The sequence below is a fragment of the Desmodus rotundus genome, chromosome 3 (genome assembly GCF_022682495.2).
Source record: "Desmodus rotundus isolate HL8 chromosome 3, HLdesRot8A.1, whole genome shotgun sequence".
In the NCBI taxonomy this organism is placed as follows: domain Eukaryota; kingdom Metazoa; phylum Chordata; class Mammalia; order Chiroptera; family Phyllostomidae; genus Desmodus; species Desmodus rotundus.
In genome coordinates, this window is record NC_071389.1 from 6,689,614 (window position 1) to 6,707,105 (window position 17,492).

At 54.4% G+C, this 17,492-nt stretch overlaps 1 protein-coding gene, 1 long non-coding RNA gene and 1 other non-coding gene across 3 annotated transcripts; 2 read left to right on the forward strand and 1 right to left on the reverse strand.

The window, feature by feature from the left end:
* The first annotated feature begins 7,786 nt into the window (after positions 1-7,786).
* On the forward strand, positions 7,787-10,344 carry LOC139440780 (uncharacterized). Its single transcript, XR_011650943.1, has 3 exons — positions 7,787-7,906; positions 9,106-9,155; positions 9,792-10,344. It is a non-coding gene; the product is annotated as an uncharacterized lncRNA (long non-coding RNA).
* On the forward strand, positions 7,975-8,090 carry LOC112299686 (U5 spliceosomal RNA). Its single transcript, XR_002974279.1, has one exon. It is a non-coding gene; the product is annotated as a U5 spliceosomal RNA (small nuclear RNA).
* A 1,322-nt stretch (positions 10,345-11,666) lies between the features above and the next one.
* KIAA2013 (KIAA2013 ortholog) lies at positions 11,667-17,250 on the reverse strand. Its single transcript, XM_053920997.2, has 3 exons — positions 16,010-17,250; positions 13,229-14,082; positions 11,667-11,921 (listed from the first exon to the last, which is right to left on the reverse strand). Exons 1-3 carry the CDS (start codon positions 17,040-17,042, stop codon positions 11,904-11,906), a joined length of 1,905 nt encoding a protein of 634 aa, XP_053776972.1. The 5' UTR covers positions 17,043-17,250; the 3' UTR covers positions 11,667-11,903.
* Between the last annotated feature and the right edge of the window lie 242 nt (positions 17,251-17,492).

Below are 17,492 nucleotides of genomic sequence, written 5' to 3' on the forward strand. Positions count from 1 at the left end.
CAATCACTGTTTCTCTCTCGCATCAATGTTTTTCTCTCTCTCTCCCTTCCGAGAGGTCCGGTGAAAGCCGCTGTGGATATGGTTCAGCAGCTGCACACCTCTTTTCGGAATGTTTCACGTGTTTTCCAAGCAGGCGACAGGAGGCTCCAGGGTGGGAGGCCCTCAGGCCAGACTCTGAGCCCTCTCAGGCTCTGAGTCAATCAGCCCTCACCTCTGAAGGACCCCTCGGGGAGACGGTCTGGGGGTTCAGAGGGGCCCGTGTGTGCCAAGCTTTGGGGAAGACACACACATCAGTTTCCATGTGGCTTTCTCCTACTTGTGCTTCCAAACCCCCAGCAGGTTCCCTGAGAGTTGATTCCAGCCCACCTGCTTGTCCCTCGGGTCTGAGAGTGTCCAGGACCCAGGCTGCAGAGCCGGGGCAGGGAAGCCTGGGCCCAGCTGGGCTGAGACACCCGGCCTCACAATGGGAGCACCAGGCTTCGGGGTGGCTGCTTCTTGTGAGCCACCCCCCAATACACATACACCCCCCCAGAATGGAGCAGCAAGCGGGGAGGCAAAGAGACAGTCAAAAAATGAAAAGCGCAGCAGACAGGAAGGTCAGACAGCACCAAGAACGGGCGGCTCTGGCCGCTCACCGTCCCCGCTCACTTGGCGCGGACAGGAAACCGTTGGAACCAGCTCCAGAGCTCTGCAGGCGGGTGGCAGGGGGAGACGTGTCCATGACCACTGGCCAGCGGGCAGTCCCATCGGACCTGCAGGCTGACCTCATTGCCCAGGCCCGCGGGAGCCCTTCCTGGGGTCGAATTCCGCGCTGAAGAGCCCCTCTCCAAGGCCTTGGTTGGCGCCAATGTCTTTTTAGGAACCAAGGGTCTAATTTTAGTGCCCTGGCCTTCGACACCTTCTCGAAATAGCTCCCTGTTTTCCCTGTTGTCCCTGCCCCTCCTTGGAGAAGGTGAAGCCCCCACGTCCCCGTGATCTGAGCTGTGAGCACAGGCCCAAGGCCTTGTATGGGTCTGGGTGGAAGGACCCGTGTCCCTGTCCTGTGTTCCGCATGAGCAGACTTGCCTCGGGAGGCGGCAGCTCACAGCGCCCACCCTGCCAGGGGTCCCACAGCCACAGCACCAGCCGGAGCTCGCCCCTGCCTCCTCCCTGTCAGCCTGCCTTGCTCAGGGGTGGCACGCACTCAGGTGACCCAAAGTCAGGTCCCCACCCTCCTGGAAATCCTGTCTCTTCCTGTAGGAATCCTAGGTCAGCTGACACCTTGACCCAGGCAGCCTCTATTTTCCATTTTGCAGGTTCTGTGCCATTTCTGCGTCAACAATAACAGTTCCTCAGCCTTTTCTGAGCATTTACTGCGTTGCCAATTGCTTCTTGGGCAACTTTCCATTTAATCCTCTGTTATTGTCCCCAGGGTGATGAAGCCACCAAGGGACGAAACTGGGATTTGAACTTAGGACGCCTGGCCCCCAGCCTCTGTCATCATACTTCCAGACTCACAACAGCCCTCTCTCTCCACAACCTTTGTCCCAGCCCCTTCCCCAAAGTCCTCTCCTCAGATTGTTCTAGGCTTCTGAAGTGAGCGGGCCAGAGGGGCGGGCCTGCCGGGCTGCAGTCACACAGCATGATAGTGGGGGACGAAGACACCAGCCCCAAAGTTCTAGGATCCAGGTGGCATCCTGGAGGGAGGCTGCAGCCGCCCGAGCTGATGGGTCTGAGAGAGCCAGGTGTGCGTCCACACCTAGACAAGGAAGGTGTCCTGGGAAACAGCCGGGTGTGTGCATCTGGGCCGGGAAGCCTCCGCCAGCAGCCCCTCCCCTCGCAGGCCCAGGTACTCAGCAACGTGAAAGCTTTCTAAAGGGACCAGCAGCAGGCTGAGGGATCCGTGTCCAGGAATCAGGACTCAGCAGGCTCCCGGGGACACTGCCCATGAGGACCCCCTGTCCTGCTGGGGAGGGGACACATCACAAAGGAGAAAAGCCAGTGTGGGCCTTCCTGGCCTCCTCCTCCTTCAGTCAGAGCCCGAACCCCACACCCAGGTGCTCCCTGGAGGCGCCGTGGGGGGGGAGGGTATGCTCCCCGCGGGGGCCTTGTCTGAGGCCAGGTTCCTGGGGGGGCTCCTGCCCTGAAACCTGGGAGTCTGGTCATTCAACCAGGCTCGTCAGAGAGTGAGTGGGATGGGGGGAGGGCAGAGATGGCGCTGTGGGACAGGGCGTCCCTCTGAGTCAGGGGGCCCCACTTCCCCCAGCCAGAGCAGAACACATCAGGAACCCCCACGTGTCTCCAGCCATCGGGCTTCGCCCCAGCAGCCCTTATCTGTCAGGACAGGGAAGTGCAGTGGCTGTCGGAGTGGACGCAGAGCCTCTCTTCTGCAGGGAGCCAGGGCCAGCATCTTTCTTAAGGTCCCCCACCTCCAGAGTCAGTGCTTGCTGCCAGGTGGGTGGGCACACACAGGGCTAGAGGGAGCGGCAGGAAGGAGGGAGGGCTGTTAGTCCACCAGAAGGGGTGCAGGGCCTTGAGATGACCAGAGGGATGGTGACAATACTGTCCTTCCCATGCACGTAACACATGGGTTACAAACTCAGACACTTAGAGGGTCCGGATGACTAGTGTAAGGAGCGAAGCAAGCCGAGTGCATGACAAATAGCACCTCACCTTTGACCTAAGTGTTGGGGACATCCCCAGGCATGCAGAGGGCTGTGGGGACCTGACTGCTGTCTGGGGGAATGTACTAGTGTTGTCAGATGCAGAAGTAAATTCAAAATCTTCTGTAAAATTCCAATTTTTAAATCTTGGCCAAAAATTTAAAAAAAATTTTTTTTTTTTTTTTTGGCTGCTAGAGTTTCTAGCAAAACGTGTCTGCACGTAGTATCCAGCTCTGGAGAGGGTTGGGGAGGCAGGATACGCTGTGAGCTTCTGCTTTTCTTATTTACAAAGCACATTGTCTCCTGTAATTGGTGCCCAGACCCTGTGAGCGGATGGGGCAGGCCTGCGGGGCCCATCTGACAGATTAGGAAAACTGAGGCCCAGAAGTGAAGCCCTTTGCAATGTCACGCAGCAGTGGTAGAGCTTGCATTTAAACTTGGGTCTCTTGGATGCCAAAGAGGGGTGTTCTTTCCCCTCGGCTAGGTCAAGGCTGTGGCAGCCTGCAGCGGAGTTGGGGGGCACTGTGCACCTTTGCACCGGGAGCTGCCCCCGGCCTGTTACCTGAGCTCCCAGGTGCCTGCTCTCTGCCCCTGAGAAAAGCTGAAGGAGATAAGGTTGCTGAGGTGCTGATGGGGTATCTGACACCAAGATTTTTGCAGCTCCAAGGACAGCCCCACCTTCCCTGGGGTCTGGCCAAGTGGAGTGCCGAAAAGGAGGGTCAGGTGATGGGCAGGGTGTTGGTGATGGGCAGATTCCAGTGTCAATCCCAGGAGCTCTGAGGCCACCTCCCCATCCGTGCCTTCCTGTGTCTCACCCGCTCTGGCTCCTCACCCTCCGAAGGGTCCTCCCACCCTGTTTGGTCTCTTGAGGTCCCGCAGCCCTGATTTCTGAGATGCCCATTGTGGGAAGGGCCACTCAGGTGCCTCCCACTGGGCTCCTCCATCCCATAAGGCAGAAGCAAACTGGTTTGCTGTGGGCCCTGCCTTTGAGACCAGCCAGCATTACAGTGCCCTAAAGGGGACCCAAGAGAAGCCCTTGGGACCAAAGACAGTCCTTCCCCACCCCAGCCCAATCCACCGATATGGGAGGCTCAGCCTCTGATCACCCAGGACACAAACACTTTGGGAACACCTGTCCGGCAGCTTCCCTGACTCTGGGGTCCTGGCTCTGCTGCCCACCCCTTCCCCCACTTAACTGCTGCTTCCTGGGCATTCTGTCTGGGGTCCTGTCACTCCCCCACTCTCCCCACTGGGGCTCCAACCAGCCCCTGATATCCCATCACCCCTGCTCAGAAACACATGCTCCAGGCTTGCCACTGGGGTCAGACCCGGCTTTTCCACGGGGGCTAAATCAAAACCCCGCCCCTAGAACTGCATTTTGCTGCTTTTAAAATCCTTGATCTTTTATGTATGGATATATATATTTAATTTTAAAGAGAGAGAGGAAGGAAAAGAGAGAGAAACATTGTTTTGTTGTTCCACCCAGCTATGGATTCATTGCTTTATTCTTTTTTAAAAAGACTTAATTTATTTATTTTTAGAGAGAGGGGAAGGGAGGGAGAGAGGGAGAGGAAACATTAATGTGTAATTGCCTCTCATGCACCCTCTACTGGGGTCCTGGCCTGCAACCCAGGCATGTGCCCTGACTGGGAATCGAACCGGCAACCCTTTGATTAACAGGCTGGCACTCAGTCCACTGAGCCACACCAGCCAGGGCTCATTGCTTTATTCTTATATGTGTCCTGACTAGAAATCAAACCTGCAACCTTGCTGTATTGGGATGACGCTCTAACCAGCTGAGCTCCCCGGCCAGGCTGATCTTTTCTGTTTTAATATCCCATATAAGCATGATGGTGTTTTCTTGGACAGGCTTTTTCTAGAAAAGCAATTACTTTGTAAAAATAAAGTAGAATTTTCCCTCCAGCCCTGTTGCGAAAGAAACAGGGGGTATTAGAAAATCAGGGTGCCGTGCCCAAGCACCCTAAAAGGGAGGCAGATACTAGTGTTGCTGTTATTGGGACACTGCTCACCCCACCCTCAGTTCTGTCTTAGCAGGAGCTCAATTCTGGCCTTGCTCAGGGAGAAAGAACACGGGCTCAGACTGCATGCGGACCAGACCGGGCGAGGCCTGTGGGTGGGGAGGGAACCAACCCCACCCACAGACCAGCTGTTACGATTGGTGCTTTTACATGATGACTCACTTCGCCCTTTAGCCAACCTGAAAATTCAGCATCATTATCCCATTTTACTACTGAGTAAACTGAGGCTCAGAGACAGGAAGCAACTTGCCTGCAGTCACACAGCCCTCCACAGGCAGAGCTGGGATTTGAACCGAGGTCTGTGTAAGTGCAAGGTCTATGCCCTTTCCAGCCCAGGAATGACTCTGGGCAGAGTGAGGTTAGCTCTGACCACTATGTAGCTGATCCCAGACCCTCCTTCACAGTCTGAAAATGCTCACACAAGGACCAAGGTCTCTTATGGGAGTTCCCCTGCCTCACCTGGGCTGAGCCACTGGGGAGTCTGGGCCTTTTCCAGCCCAGCATTCAGCAGGCGTGTCACCCAGGTGAAGAGAGAGCCTTTAGCGCCACCTGCTGGGGACACAGTAACAGCATCTCCAGTGAACCTTGCATCTCTGTGGTCCCGGGCCCCTGAGGAGGCTGGGGTGAGATAGGACAACTGGAAGGGAGAGATGCCAGGCTGCCTCTCAGAAGATGAGCTCCTATACCTGAGCCTGTAAACAGGTATGGGTATATCTCCTGCCAGAACCTTAGAAAGTTGCAGCTGGAAGACTCAAAGCAGGAGCCTGACCTTACAAGGATGGACAGATGGACGGGTGGATGGATGGGTGTAAAGTGGTATCTCCTCGCCGTTTTGATTTGTATCTCCCTGATGATTTGTGATGTTGAACACCTTTTCATGTACCTGGTGAACGTTTGTATATCTTCTTTGGAAAAGTGTCTGTTCAGGTTCTCTGTCCATTTTTTAAATAGGAATGTTTGTTTTTTTGATATTGAGTGAGGTTTTAATATATTGTGGATGTTAACTCCTTATCAAATATATGCTTCACAAATAGATTCTCCCATTCCGTAGGTTGCTGTTTTATTTGTTGATGGTTTCCTTTCTGTGCAGAAGTGTTTTAGTTTGCCGGAGCCCTGCTTGTTTACTGTCTTCGTTGCTTTTGCTTTTGATGTCAAAGCCAGACCTAAGGAACATTTGGAGAAACGTTGACATCGCTTCAATCCAGATGCTGGGTGTGCATTTGTTCGTTTGTTATACTTTTCTGTGGAGTTAGAAATATTTCGTGATGAAATTTTTCAGTAGTAATGAATGAGATAAGTGAGGAAGTGGAGGAAAGAAGAAAAATAGGAGCCCTGTTTTACTATAGAGTTGTTTTACCTGATGAAAATGCACATCAAAGATTGTGATGCTTGAATTCGTCTCAAGATTTGTGAGCCATCGTTTAATTTCTTAGGTCATTTAGAAAACGTCTAGTGAGAAAATTAATTTCATATGGTACCAGCTCATGTCAATGAGTCAGCAGTAAAAAGTTATCAAGCTTCTTAAGGTGAAGCTCAGTGGGAAATGTTTAGAATGAATAGCTTCACTGTTCTCTTATGGCTACAGCAAAGCTCGGGTTTTTTATTGCAGCAAAATATGTACAACATAAAAGTTGCCGTTTTAACCATTTTTAAGTATACAACTCAGTGGCATTAAATGCATTCACAATATGGTATATACTATTCCCTCCGTTCCATACTCTACTATGGAGTTGGGGTCCTCCCTCTAGGCTGAAGTCAGCCGCAGCGCCCTTCCCATTCCCCCACCTCCACCCCACTACTGCTATTTCCTCTCTCCTGGATCTTCACCCTCTCCCATCAATGTCACTGTCCTGATATTAAAGAAAGAAAAAGGCTTCCTTTAATCTCACACCCCCTGAGCCTCCCTCCCCCACACACTCACTCCCTCCTCAAATCCTGGAAGTTGGGCTTCAAACACCCCCCACTCCCCGGAAACACCTCTGGCCAGGGTCACCAACTTTTTTGTTGTGACATCCGATGGCCCTTGCAATCCCCCTGTTACTTGACCTCTCATGGACACTTAACACAATTGACTGCTCTCTTCCACCCTTGACTGCTGTGCAGCCCAACTCCTGGTTGGTCTGCTGCCTCCCTGGCATCTTGCAAATCTCCTTCACAGGTTCTTCCTGCGACACCCAGCCCACTCCCCTTTATGCCACCATCCTCTAAGGCTCTACCTGGACGTTTTTCTCTCCTCACTCCCCACTCTTTCCCAGGCCTTGCCCCGCCCTCCAGGCCACCACGTACTTCCCTCTGTTTAATGCTCAGCTTCCTAAATCGCCTCTCCAAACCTTCCTGTTTTTACAGTTGCCGAAGTAGCCAGAATGGTTGTCCAATGGTGGTTCTCAAGTTAGCCTGTGTGGCAATCCCCTGAAGGATGTATTCAAACCCAGCATCTGGACCCCACTCCCAGTTTCAGATTCAGGAGGTCTGGAGTGGGTGGGACACAGGAATTTGCATCTCTAGGGGGAGGTACCCAGATGATGCTGATCTGTTGGTCCAGCAACCACCCATGTTGAGACCACTGTCTTAAAACACTGATCTGATTATGTTACTCTTTTTTAAAACTTCCACACTTCCCCATTTCCTTCTAAAGAAATCCAAGCTCTTGGCTTGGCACCCCTGCAGCACTGTGCCTCCCTGCCGGAATGCCCTGGCCACCCCTCTACTGTGGATTCTTTAACGCTCTGCCCAGATGTCAGCGAACATTCTGTGATCAGTGCGGACCACACACACTTGGCACCCCCATCATACAGCGCGCTCCTTGAGGATGAAATTCTCTGAGGGTATTTTCGAGTTTTATTTTATTTTATAATTTTTATTTATTTTATTTCTTTAAATCCAAAAGAAATTTTACTTGCAGTGCCAACGTAGAAGAGTCAGACTCTTTGTGGTTGGACAAGGCTCAGGTTTATACTCATATTCCTTAAATCTGTCTTCCGCTCTGCCCCCTGGTGGTAGTTCCAGTCCCAGCACCAAAATAAATGATCTATTTAAAGTATTTCCGGAAACCGGGGCATGGCAGTGAGGGTTCATTTGCATACCCAGAATGCATTGCGCACAAACAATTTCTGCCCTAAAAAATGACTAGATTCTCCTTTTTTCTTTGAACTATCTTCCCCCCGCAAATGAGAATTCTCTCACAGAGTTGTCTGGGGAAGAGGAAGAAGTGACTAGTTCTTTCAGGTAAATAATTACCATTACAGAGTTGGGGATAAGAGTTACCCGAGGAAGGTGGGCCAGGTATTACAGGCATACTCTGGTTTCTCTTCAGATCGTATAAATCTTTCGCCTTTTACTAAAGATTTCCGTGGAGAGGAACAATTCTGAGTTTTTAACCAATTTTTTGAGGCCTTGTTCTTACAAGGCTAATAACTTGTGTTTAAAAAACAGACAAAACTGGGTCTTTTTGTGTCTAGTGTTTGTCTAATTTCATGTGTTTTCCAGGGTGCATATCTCAGCTAAAAGTTCATATTTGGAACTGACTCTTTATTAAAAGCACTTTTGAAAGGTGTAAATATAAAGTAAGTCTCAGCATTTTCCTCAATTCTGGCTGGGAAGTATTACATATACGGTAAGTTTCAACTGCCTATTTTAACTAAGTTTAAAATTTGAGATTTTTTGTAACATTTTTATATTGCTAGGTCTTTTTTTCTTCTTTTCGATCAGGTAATTTAGCCTTAAAACTAAAACTGGCTCATTTGTTAAAATTAGGAATAAGGAAGACATTCGATGACGATTATAATAAACTTCAAGAACCTCAATGGGAAGTGAAAATTTTAACTAATCCTATTGGCCAGAACTGTTCCCTGAGCACGCCCAGCTGCAAAGCAGGCTGGGAAATGTAGTCTTTCTTCTAGGCAGCCATGAGGCTTTCTACTGGTGTGAGAATACCGAGAAGGAAAACTAGCAGTATCTGCGCCAGTATAGAAGGGAGAGAATCTATCTAGAAGTTCCTTCCTGGGGCTCCATTTCTCATCCTCCCTAGCTCCTGCCCGTGGCCAGCTCTTGTCAGGCAGTTACCCACAGTCCCGCCTGCTCCGTTCGTCCCAAACACTATTCATGTGATGGGACAGTATTATACTTTCCTTCTCCCAGGGGAGCTGCTCCTCACCTGATGGGCTCTGGTCAGTCAGAACTAAATGCCCATGGCCAGTGCTTTCTTTGGGCTCTGAGGGCTCGGTGTGCATCTAAAGCAGGGGTTTTTAATTTTATTATTATTATTATTTAGATTTTATTTCTTAGAGAGAAGGGAAGGGAGTAGAAAGACAGAGAATCACTGATGTGTTTGAGTTGTCTTGCACACACCCCGAACTGGGGACTTGGCCGGCAACCCAGGCATGTGCCCTGACTGGGAATCAAACCTGCAACCTTTCCATTTACAGGGCGGTGCCAGGAACTCTTGAACGAGAAAGCTCTCAGGTTTCTTCTCCAGGTAAGGCCCTGTGAATCTGTGGATCCCTTCCAGTCTGGGAGGCCGGGGGTCTGAGATCAGGGCACCCGCACAGTCAGGTTCAGGGAAGAACCCTTTCTGGGTTGCAGGCTGCTATCTTATCCTTGTGTCCCCTCTAATCCTACCCGTGAGGTCTCCACCCTTGTAACCTAATCACCTCCCAAAGGCCCAGGCCCCACTTCCAACTACCATCACATTGGGGTTAGGATTTCGGCACATGGATTTGTGGGGAGTGGACAGGACACAAATATTGAGTCTGCAGTAATGTCCACAGGAGAATCCCACTTCCTCTTGGAAAAGCCCTCCGGAGGAGCCATGGGCTTCATGGTTAGTGCCTTAGTCTGAGGCAGGAGCTTGTGTGCAGGCTGCTCATTTGGGAAGAAATGCCCAGGGACAGGAGTGGGAGCCTGGGGGAGGGTCACACGGAGGGAGGAGAACCAGGTTGAGGAGGGTGGCTTATCAAGTTCTTCGCCTGTGTGGGCAGTGGGGGCCAGATCCTGCCAGTGCCGTCTGAGGAGCCATATGTAGAATGTGTCTCAGAATCATCCACCCAAGGGACAGCAGAGAGGAGCGCTTGTCCACTGGCTTGGTAGTATGCAACCCAAATTTCCATACCAGGTGTCCACCTCTGAAAAAGCAACTTGATAAAGACTCTCAGTGCATCCTGCCCGAGAGGCTGAGAACACAGCGCCTCCCAGTGCACGAGTGGACTGTGTGAGGTGGACCCACTCAGGGTCCCCATAGAGGCCTGCCAGCATTTGCTCCCTGCAAGGGGGGCCGAATGGAGGAACTGAGTCACTGTTACAACTGGCTGCTGATGCCATCCTGGAGGGGGTAAGGATGCCTTAGCCCAGTCTACCTCTCGGAATCCAGCACAGGAGCAGGGTGGGGAGAAACGGAGGGAGTGTGGGGCTCAGAGAGAGGCAGGGCCCACAGCCATCCCCATCTGCCTGCCAGCCTGGCACTCAGTGGCACTCAGCCTGGGCGAATCACTCAGTCCTAGGTCATTCCCTCATCTCTCAAACTGGGATCTTAACCCTCAGCAACATCCTTCCCACACAGCGCCAAGCTCATGAAAAACACTAACACATACTTGTATGGTGAGTGCTTAAATGAGAGCTAAAATCCACAAATAGTAGCGCATTAAAATTTTGGTTGTTCAGTAGGTATCTTTCGGACACCAGGTATGTGGGTTCATTTTTCCATGTTTGGGAACTTACAACATGTGGGTTACAGGTTAAACAGAGGGAGTGGGCCTATGAAGCGTGGCTCTTGTATCAAACAGCTTCCCGTGTAATGCAATTAGAGGGGACTAGAGGGCATACACCGTCGCCGCACCCAACTGCACCCCATGAAGTTTCCACTCCCTGAAATGTGCGAGCCAGCCAATGACCCAGGCAGAGGTGGGAGAGGGAGGGGGAAAGGTATTTCTGAGCTCTGCGCTATCCAGAGCAGGGGTGGAAGGTACATGGGGCTGAAGGGACTAGAACACCAGGATGGCTGGTAGCCATGCCTGACCTTGGTTTACTTTATCTCCGAGCCATCTGTTGTGGGCCAGACGCTCAGCTCCTTGGCAGAGAAACCAGGCTTTCCAGTGAGTCAGGCTGCTCAAAAGAACAGCCTCCCCAGGTGGACTGCCACGCCCAGCTCCATTCTCCTCCCCACAAAGGCAGGGGTCAGATCTTAGTTTAAGGAAACAACCAGCAGAAGCCCACCCAGGGTTTTCCCCTGCTGCCCAGCCCTATGGCCAGCAAAACCCAGGGCAGGCAAATCTAGGCTATTTAGGGCAAGTAGGGGGAGAGGGCACAGTAGCAGGAAAAGGACCAGGATGGTGCGTCTCAAGCAGCCTACTGGGCTGGACTACCCCCACCCCCAGGGGAACAGAAAAGAGGCTGCCTCCGTATCTGAGCGGACTCCTCGGACAGGAGGACATGTGGGAAAAGATTCCTGTCGGGGTCTAGGCTGCTGGCCCTTCTGCTTCAGACACGCCCCAAAAGTCTGGTGCCGGAAGGAGGTAGGATGCCTCCAAAGGTTTCAACCACACACAAACCGCTCATGAAGTTTGAAAGAGATTTATTTAAAAACAGAACAAAAGAAAGCTTTGGTATTTCAAAACCCAACAATCATCAATCACTAGAAAGTTAAAACACTTCCCCTGAAGCCCAGAAATACAAAATCACAGGTCTCCACGGGCTGGTAAGAAAGAGATAATGTGCAAACCTGAGGACGACCCGAGACCCATGCCATCCACGCAGGCCGTGGGCGCGGCCCCCGGTGGCAAGATCACAAATCACCACCAAGATTCACTGTCTAAAATGGATGCCAAAGCCGTCCAGCAAAATCTCAACAATAAATTAAAAATTCGGTCAAGAATGAACACATTAAATTAGGAAAAAAAACCCACAACATTTCCCAGACAAGAGTCTTTTCAAGCGGTCTAGTTCCTGGGCCAGAGGAAAGGGGAAAAGTGGAAGGAGTGAGTTCAATTTCAAGTATTTTCCATATAGGATCATTTTATTGAGTTGAAAGCTTACAAAAAACTACTGGCCCCGCCCCTCCCGCTCCCCCATGTAAACTCCTGAACATCCACACGCGCCTCTGCGTCACTGGTGTCCCCAACAAGGCACGAAAGGGTGGGTGCTTTCAAAGGACCCCTTGTCCGTAGCAGCAGGACTGTCAGTGCTGGGTGTCGTGTGCGGTTGGTGGCTGTGAGCAGGGCCGTTGGCTCACTCAGACACTGGGATCTTCCTGTGCAATCGACAAGACAAGCCATTACTACTCGCCGCCAGCTGTGGACAGCTACCGCAACACTACGGGAAGCCGGCCACGGGGACAGCCGCGGTGGCGCCTGCCCAGGCTCCGATCTGCACAGGCAGACAGCTCCTGGCCCAGTGACGAGCTAGAACTCCCGCCTACCACGGCGGATCTAGTGGTCTGGGGCAGAGTGGCCGCCAGGCTCTGCTCCGGCGAGGCCAGCTCTACAGGAGTCAGTTGAGGGGCGTGGGGCAGTACCGTATGAGGGCAGTGTGGCTCGTCCCCAAGCCTGTGGGGAAGCACGGTGGATGGGTACATGCCACATTAAGATCAGAGAAGCCCACCAACCAGCAGGGAGAAGCAGCCTCGGGCTAAACAGGGGCGGCTGCCACCCACACAACGCAAGCCACGCAGCTGTTCTATTACAGCTGGCCCAGACGGCTAAGCAGACGGTGTCTGCACATTTCTTTTTGATCTGATTTTCAATTTGTCCTTCAAGCTTGAGGAGCTCAGACCTGCCTCCCACTCCTTCAGGTCGAATGCTACTTCCTTCTCCGAGTTCCGGCCACAAAGCCCTCCGGGAAGGTGATGAGGCATTCTCCTGCGCTGGCCCCTGGCTCTTTGACCACTTGGGAACAGACCAGAGCGTCACACAGCTCCCTACTCCACACCAGTCAGAAAACAAGCTCAGCTCCTTCTCTAGCCTTTCTCCTGAGTGCCAACAACGGGCTCCCTTCCGGTCTTTCTCCCAGAAATCCTGGCAGCGAAAAAGCACAGGCCACTGACTGGCTGACAGGGCGGAGGGGGCACCCTCTGAGACACCAGTCCCACTGTCCTGAGACACATTCAGATGGGACCGGGGTCAAAACCACGGCTCCCAGGGCACAGGTGTCTGAGCAAACACGAAGGGAACATCCGGTCCTGCCCAGACCTGACGACTAACCCCCTGGGCCTGAACGCAGTGAACAGGCCCTCAGGGGTTAGGGTGGGGGGCTCTAGGGCTTTGCTGCAGTTATTTACAGATGCTGAGATTCACCTGGGGGGGACGGGGGGACGACTGCCCACACCCCTGGGAGGCCAGCCAGCAGGCTCATCTATCCACAGCTGTCCTTTCCTATGGTCTCCTTTCAAAAGTCACTTTTTAATGTCCTTTCAAAACCCACTCGATCCTCTCTCTGTGTTGAGGGCTGAGGGTGCTGGCTTAGAAGGACCCCCTGTGACGACCCAGGCCTCAGCCAGTCCTGGATCAGGACCAGGCACAAAGCCAGGGCCTCGGGTGCTGAGGAACAGGGGCTTTATACCTTACTCCTGAAGAGGGGCGTGGCCCCGGGCCCGCAGCACTCGTTGTAGATGAGCTTGAAGAGGAAAAGGTGGAAGAGGGCGATGAGGGAAGCCACGCTGAACCAGAAGAGGAAGGGCAGCCCGGGGTCCTGCCGGGCCATGTGCTCGTCGTGGGCCAGGATGGCCTTGAGGTGCAGCGTGTGCCGCAGGTCCTGCAGGTGCGTGAGGTCGGTGGAGATGTAGAGCAGGGGCGTGATGGGCTGTGTGACCATGACTGAGAAGGTGTGGCCCTGGGGTGCGGAGCTGAGCTCCACGGGCTCGTCCAGGCAGCCCGCTTCGCAGGCATAGATCTTAACCGGCTGGCCGCCGGACTCCACGGACACGTGCAGGTACGGCTTGCCCTCGGTGTCCGCCAGCACGGCCAGGTTGATGTGGTCGTTCTTGTAGCGGATGCCGTGCAAGGCGTAGCTGTTGTGCAGCACGTCGGGGTCGGCCTGGAACTGGAGGTGGTTCTCGGTGAACTGCAGCCCCCCGAAGCTGAGCACCATGCCCTGCAGGATGCCTGGGGCGCCCACCTTCACCAGTCCCTTGCAGCCGCGCTTCTGCAGGGTCAGCCTCCACAGGTCGGAGAGCTGCAGGATCTGCTGGACGGAGGACAGCCGGCCAGGCCAGAGGTTCTCAGCGTGCATGGTGGCATGGCCGCTGAAGCAGTGATCTTCGTAGCTGAGCGTTGACTCCATCTGCTCTCGCTCTCTGTGGCTCAGGTTGGGGCTGAGCAGTGGGGCTGGGGAGCAGGACATCATATAATACAGGGTCAGGTTCACGGTCAGGCCAGATGGGGTATGGGCATCTGTGATCTTCTTCATTTCCACACCTGTAACACCACAAAGGTCGCACGTTAAGGGGGACGGCCTGACAGGAGACTGAGGTTACGAAACAGAGATCAAGAGCAGCAGAGGAACAAAGTTTTCGTCCCTAGGGAAGAAAGTGGCAGTTCCAGTTTCCCTGGAGTGACCAGCTTGAGCCCTGTGAGCCTGAAACCTAAAATCTTGTTAAAATGCAGTGGCACCTCCTGCCAGGTCCCGAAAGAACACCGTCACAGCCAGGACTTGGCACCCACTGTCTGCAGCCAAGCGAAGTCCCACTCCAGAACACTGTCACCAATGTCCTGGCCAGTCCCGGGCTTCTCCCCTCAATCATCTCTCTCCCTCCCATCCTGCAGCTTCGAATAACATCTAAACCCAGGGCCTCCCCAGTCTGTAAGACCTCTAGACTCAGCCAGCGGACCGCCAGCTCAGTGTCTCTGCCTGGGCATCTGACAGGCACTTTGAGCCCGACATGGTTGAATTCTTCCAGCCCCAAACCTATCCTTCCCTGAGTTGTCTCCAGACACCCGCTCAAGCCTTCCCCCCCAGTTCAGGGGTCACCCGCAAGTTCTCGCTCCCCACAGCCAGTCCTTGGCAAGTCCTGGCGGCTCCACCTGCAATGGTATCAGAATCCACCCACTTCCGTCTCCTCAGTCACAACTCTGGTTCCAGCCCTGCTCCTCTCTCACCTGGGCTCCTGCAGGAAAGCTCTTACGTGGTCTCCACACTCCACTTTTGCCCCCATAGTCTCTACTCTGCACAGAACAGCTGCGGGGACCTTTGAAAGCATGCACCAGATGGCGTCTCCGCCCTGCTGTCCGTCCCACTTACAACAGAATTCACCACAAAGTCGCCAAGGCCTATGGGACCCTGTAGGGTCCAGCCAGCACCAGCCTCCCGTGTCGGACCTCACCTCCCACGACCCTCTCCTTGCTCACGACCTGCCACTCCACCAAACCCACCTCAGGGGCTCTGGCCTGCTGGGAGTCCTCCTCAGAGTGGCCTCCCTGACAACTGGAGCCAAACAGAGCCCCACCCCTGCCCTCTCCTGCCCCGCTCCGGTCACCCTCAATCACAGATTAACTTTCTCCATAGTACCTTTCCTTCTAGAAAGCTATCTTACTTATCTATGCGAATTTTCACTTTCCTAATATTTGTCTTCCTCCCATCCAGAATTCCAGCAGCACCAAGAAGAGGGGAAATTTGTTCTGTTCACTGTCTTCACTCGAGAACAGACCCTGGCAAAAGCATTCAGTAAACACTTGTTGAATGAATGGAAGACTCCTTGAGCAATTACATGTAGGGATGCAGACTAGAATCCCAGAAACCAAAACCTCCCTCGCATCAAGAACAAGACTTTCTTTTTGGAAACAGTCAAGGGGGACAGTTTTTATTTGACAGAACATCCCACCTGCTGAGAGGTCCCACTACCTCCCTGGGGAAGGACTGCAGCCACAACGGCGAGGGCACATCTCAGCCTCAAGGGGTGTCGTGAGCCCATGCTTGTCACCAGCCAGACTCCAGGGAACTGAGATAAGAAGAATGTGGGGACCAACCAGGCCTGTTTCCCCCTTAGAAAATGACCCTCCAAGCCACCCTGCTCAAGTCAGGCCTCGCCTACAAGAACAAATAATAATAAGACCTGCCCATTACCTGCATTCTTCCATTAGGGTCTCATACAAGCCCTCTGAGGTAGATGCCTCTGTTGTTACTGAACACAGGTCCAGAAAGATTAGGCTGCTGGTCCAGCCCACACAGGCACTAAATAGTGGAGCAGTCAGGGTCAGCCCCAGGTCAAACGCCATGCCCAGGACTTAACCACCCCTCTGCTCCCTTTCAGTGTCACCTTGGCAGACTGGGGGAACATCTCCAGGGTGGACCATGTTCACCCTGGTGCAAGGTGTGGACTTGAACCAAGCACTTGCCAGGCCTCACCTGGGCTGAAGAGCTGAGCCCAGAGGCGCTGGTGGTCCTGAAGCAGCTCGGCTGCGGGCATCTCCAAGAGCTCCAGCATTTCTTTCCGTGCCAAGTCCTGGAGTGCCTTGAGCTCCTTGGCTGCTTTGCTTTTGAGCACCTGGGGGTTGACTGGCCCTGAGACGTGCACCACCCACAGTACCGTCTCATCCAGCTGCGACTTGGGAGCCACTTGGAGCCGGTTCACTAGTTTCTTGGCGGCCACCACCACCAGGTGCACCAGCCCGGTGGGAACAGGCGGGGACAGGCCCGAATAGAGGAGGAACTGATGGTCTCCAACCTTCTCCAGAGTACTGGTGTAGGTCCTGGGGACCGGAGCAGCCGTGGGTCCCACAGTCTGCAACGCGGCCACGCGTTCCGTGGGGTTGTTGAGCTGGATGCGCTGCAGATAGACGTGGGGTCGGCCCCGGTGGGCCAAAAAGTCCTCCTGCAGCAGCACGCAGTCGCGGCCGGATCCCGTGACAAGGCCAGAGGCTGAGGCTGGCCCGGGGGCAGCGGCTGCAGCGCCGGAACCTGGGGTCCCGAGCTGCAGGCAACGCACCCGGCGCAACAGCCCTTCACGCAGCAGGAGCACTGACTCTCCAGCTTCGGAAAGCACGTTGAGCGGGCGCAGCTGCACGAAGGGCACGAGGTCCGGCGCCACGGCGGGCTCCCGCTCCCCAGGGGTCACCCACAGCCGGTTGGCAGTCACGTCCAGGGCCAGGAAGCCGTTGGCCACCAGGGCCGGCACCCCAGGACCCAGCGGCACAGCCTCGCCGCGCTCTCGCAGGCCGCGCCAGGCACGGGTGGCCGCCTCCAGACAGGCAGAGGGCTCGGCCGCGCCCACCTCGCCGCGGGCCCAGGACAGCAGGTGCAGGCCGCCCGCCGCCCGCCGCGCCCCGGAGCCCCCGAACCACAGAAGCAACAGCAGGAGGCCGAGCAGGCAGAGGAGGCGGCGGGCCCAGCTGCTCGACAGCAGTCCCGGCAGCCCCTTAAGCCGTTGCTGCAGCCACATCGGGCCTCCAGGAGCGGGCGCGGCGCGGGGGCGGCCGCCGGGCCCACCGCCCAGCCTACCGGCCCGGCCGCCCGCGCCTCACTGTCTGTCCAGGACCGCAGCACCCACCGCGGATCGCGTCACAGCCGCGGCAGCCGCCGCCACTGTCTCTTCCTCCTCCTTCTCAGGGTCCTCAGACTGTCGAACGACGCCGGCCGTCAAGGGCCGCCGAGTCTTTTGCGACATTTGGAAAAGAGGGGGAGGAGAGAGGGGCGGGCCAGAGAAAGTAGGCGGAGTCACAGCAGGAAAGGGAGTAGAGCCGGCGGTGGGGCTGGACCACGCTCTCTAGGGCAGACAGAGCGACGTTCCAGGGAGGAGCGAAGGAGGGGTGGGAGGGAGAGCGAGGAGCACGGGGTGCATCCAACTCACTTGTCAGACACACCGAGTCAGCGAAACCGAGCTTGTGCTGGG